The sequence below is a fragment of the Echinops telfairi genome, unplaced genomic scaffold, assembly GCF_000313985.2.
Source record: "Echinops telfairi isolate 266 unplaced genomic scaffold, ASM31398v2 ScPeMD7_5;HRSCAF=22, whole genome shotgun sequence".
In the NCBI taxonomy this organism is placed as follows: Eukaryota; Metazoa; Chordata; class Mammalia; order Afrosoricida; family Tenrecidae; genus Echinops; species Echinops telfairi.
The window spans coordinates 33,721,777-33,725,657 of record NW_022103901.1 but is presented as its reverse complement, the minus strand read 5'-3'; the positions used below and the strand labels follow the sequence as shown (position 1 = coordinate 33,725,657).

At 54.6% G+C, this 3,881-nt stretch overlaps 1 protein-coding gene across 2 annotated transcripts in view; it reads left to right on the top strand.

Annotated features, from left to right (window-relative positions):
* Positions 1-3,636: 3,636 nt before the first annotated feature.
* The window catches only part of UBALD1 (UBA like domain containing 1), a 5,520-nt gene continuing 5,275 nt past the window's right edge, over positions 3,637-3,881 (top strand). Inside the window, exon 1 of one of the 2 annotated variants that reach the window (XM_045285180.1) lies at positions 3,637-3,755. In XM_045285180.1, the coding sequence (XP_045141115.1) occupies positions 3,735-3,755 (21 nt within the window). In that variant the 5' untranslated portion in view covers positions 3,637-3,734. Of the gene's footprint in view, positions 3,843-3,881 lie in introns of both variants that reach the window. The other variant, XM_004705841.2, reaches the window with a different exon arrangement.

Sequence of the window (3,881 nt, the reverse complement as noted above, 5' to 3'; positions counted from 1 at the left end):
ATGTGACCTCCTCCCTGGGGGACGGACAACAGAAAAGTGGGTGAAGGGCGACGTCAGACAGGGCAGAATATGACAAAATAAACAATTTATAAATTATCAAGGGTTCATGAGGGAGGGGAAAGCTGGGAGGGAGAAGGAAAAAAATGAGGACCTGATGGGGGGGGCTTAAGTGGAGAGCAAATTGTTTTGAGAATGAGGAGGGTAATGAATGTGCAAATGCGCTTTACACAATTGATGTATGTATGGATTGTGATAAGAGTTGTATGAGCCCCTAATAAAACGATTAAAAAAAAAAAAAAGACAGCCTTGGAGGCATGGATGGCAAAACTCGGTCTCATTACTTTGGACATGTCAGGAGAGACCAGTCCCTGAAGAGGAACTGCATGTTTGGGAAAGTGTTTGTGAGGTTTCTCAAGTGGGTAATAACCTCGGTTCTTGTATTCCCGGGCGAAAGAATTCACGCTGAAGCCTATTTTGTAATGCAAGTAGTTTTTGTGGAGGAGGGGAGAAGTCTCAGGTTTTACAGTCCCAAAAGAGTACACGCTACTTAAGGGAAGCGCGCCAAACTGCACAGTAGCTTAGAGGAAGTTCACAACTGGACACAAGCCACCTCGTGGAACAGCGCACCACGCGGTGGCCAGAGAGCGTGGTGCGGCATGAGCGGCGCGGGAGCAGGATAAAAGAGACCTGCCTTCCTGCAGCCAGGGTATTTCAAACCTCCAGGTGGGGAGGCTTGGTTAAAGGTATTGGTTGGCCCCATTGACTGAATCAAGCCCACCTGGGCCCAGTGTGGGCCATCCAGGTATACCACCCACCTGACTTAGGCCTGAAATTAAGCATGCCCAGTTCAGGGGTCTTCAGAGGTGGCTAATGCTTGCCTGATTCCCTTCCGACCTCCTCTAGAGGGCCTGTACAGGCATGGGAGGGACAACCCTCTGTCTCTAGCTCCCTAACATCGGGACAGCGATGGCTACAATGATGGACTTGGGCATAGAAACAACTTGAGGATGGGCACAGGACCTGGCAGTATTTCTTTCTGTTGTGCATAGGATCCTAAGGGTCAGAACAGACTTGTTGGCACCTAACACCACACAAGTGTCCAATGTCAAGCAGCCATTCAGACCATCTGAACCTGACCACCATCTACTATGCCAGTGGTTCTCAACCTGTGGGTCATGACCCCTTTGGGGGTCGAACGACCCTTTTACAGGGGTCGCCCGATTCATAACAGTAGCAAAAATGACAGTTATGAAGTAGCAATGAAAATAATTTTATGTTTGGGGGTCACCACAACATGAGGAACTGTATTAAAGGGTTGCGACATTAGGAAGGTTGAGAACCACAGTACTATGCTGTGTTGCTGGACCGATTGATAATAAAGGTGGACCTTCTAATGAGCTGTCTTTTACTAGACCTGCCCCAACGGGGTAGGTAGGCAGAGCGTGGATGATGCTTTGCAAGGAGCTCTAGGCTGACTGACTGCAAGGTCTGAGGTTCAACCCACTCACTACTCCATGGGAGAGGGATGAGACTGTGTGCTTCTATAAAGATTTAGTCTCAGAAACACCATGGGTCAGTTCTACTCTGTCTTATGGGGTTAAGGTGATAGGGAAACAGGGAGGTCAAATGAAATGTTTTGAAACAATGAGGGGGATCATTCTTAGTAACACCCCCCACCCCCAATTTTTTTTCATCTGTGACACCAAGCCTTGCAAGAGTGATAAAAAAAAAAGAGGTTGAAACTGTATTTCCTGGGTGGGCAAGTGGGTTCTTCTTGGGCCTGACCCCCAGAAGCTATAGTAGCACTGCACCCTAGGTCCCCTCCTAACCTCCCCACCTACACACACACACACCACCACTCCTATTCCACAAAGCCCCAGGCTTCTCACACCTTCTAACACCTCATTAACCCCTTGCCAGCTAATGGGCGAGCACCAGGGCGGGTAGGGGGCTTCAAAGCACTCCTTGGAGGGCACCACAAGCTGAGCCCACCATTCCTTCATTAAACCAGATTCTAATTCCTGCCAAAGCTTGGTATTAGGCCCCCAAGGATTCAGATCCACTGAAATTCTTCATTGCCCTTTCATCCCCAAGGCCTCTGCTTGCTCCCCAGGGCGTCTACCCCTGCTAACCATTGTGTATGTGTTCTTTTTCCACAAACCACCCGTGCTCAGGAGTAAGGACCATTAAGGAATTGCTCAATCAACATAAAACAGCCCAGGGAGCGTAAGGGGCCGGATCAAGGTCACTCAGCTCCGGATGGCTGAGCCACGGGCCGGGCTTCGTGCCCCAGCCCGGTGCCGGTGCCAACCGCCCGCACGCCCGAAACCCGGACTCCAACCGGAAGCAGCATGTGCTGGCTATAAACATTGCCCGCAACGCCTGACCCCCCCCAGCTCTCCGGCCCCGCCCCCGCCTGCCACGTGATATGTCCCCACCCACTCCGGCTCCCTGCCCGCCCCCGCCGCCGCCTCATTGGGCCACCAGTTTTGTTTACCTTATATGGCCAGGTCCTAACATCTCGTGGCCTACCATTGGTCGAAGACTGGCCTCACTCAGCTGACGTCACACGGGCCCGTAGAATGCAAATAAACCGAAGCATTCTGGGATTAGGAGTTCGCGGTTTCCCGGGAACTGACTGCGCGCGGTCCTAGCGTCCTCCCTAGTCAGCTATTTCATCTAAAAAACACGAGATTTTGGGTGGAAAAGTGGGGATCCTTTGGTGGCCGGGTGGTGCACCTCAAGACTGCTCTCGTCAGCCTGTTCTGTGGCCGTAAGTCCCCTTCTTATTGTGGGCCTACTGTGTGTGAGCAGTGAGCTCAAGCATAACAATTGTGAAGATGTGGCGGGATCAGGTGGTGTCTCCTTCTGTCGTACAGAAGGTCACTATGAGTCGGGACCGATTCTCTAGACCTAACAATATGTCAGGTGGAGGGCCACGAGCGGGCAATGAACTCTTGCACTGGAAGACTGGGGAGACCTTCATGAAGGGCTTCCTGGAGGAGTGACATTGCAGAGCCTCGCAGGGCGGACTCATTCATTCATTCACTCCCTCCCTGGACTTCTTCAAACTAGTGGTTTAAAACCCATTCAAAGGCTCTGCGGGAGAAAGTGCTGGCTATCTGCTCCCATTGATGACAGCCTGGGAAACTTTACTGGCAGTTCTACTCTGTCACATGGGGTGTCTGTGAGTCCACCGCGCCTAACATTGTGTCGGGCTCTGCCTGAGGAAGCCTGCGGCCTGGTAGAGCCGATTTTTGCCAATCATCCTAGGTCGCTTCCCTTTCCAAAGGAGGGTGCCAGCCGCAGCAGGGCTCAGGGTTCTATGGTCTTGTCAAAGGTTCCCTGCGTGTGTGGTGTGCAGTTAGCACCCACGACCTGAAGTCCTCCGCCCCCTGACCCTGCACCAGCGTGCGTCCAGGGTTCCTGAGCCCGGCGCACATCAGGTGCTCGACTTTGGGGCGCACCCGCGCTCCTCTTGGCCCGGTCGCCGGCGCCGGCTGGGAGGCGAGCAGCCACAGCCCGCCGGCTGAGCCCGCGTCGGCGGAAGCGCCGGTCGGACTACAAGTCCCAGCGTGCCTGGCGCTCCGCCCGCCGGCCGGGAGCGAGGCGAGGCTCGGTGAGTCAGAGCCGCACAGTAAATATTTGTATTAGCCGGAGCCCGCTCGCTAATGGTGGACGCGTGAGGCCGGGAGCGAGGGAGCGAGCAGCGGCGCGGCGCCTGGCCTGGGACCATGGACGAGCTCAAGCACCAGGTCATGATCAACCAGTTCGTGCTGACGGCGGGCTGCGCGGCCGACCAGGCGAAGCAGCTGCTGCAGGCGGCCCACTGGCAGTTCGAGGTGCGGGCCGGCGCGCGCCGGCCGGGCCCCGCGCGCGTC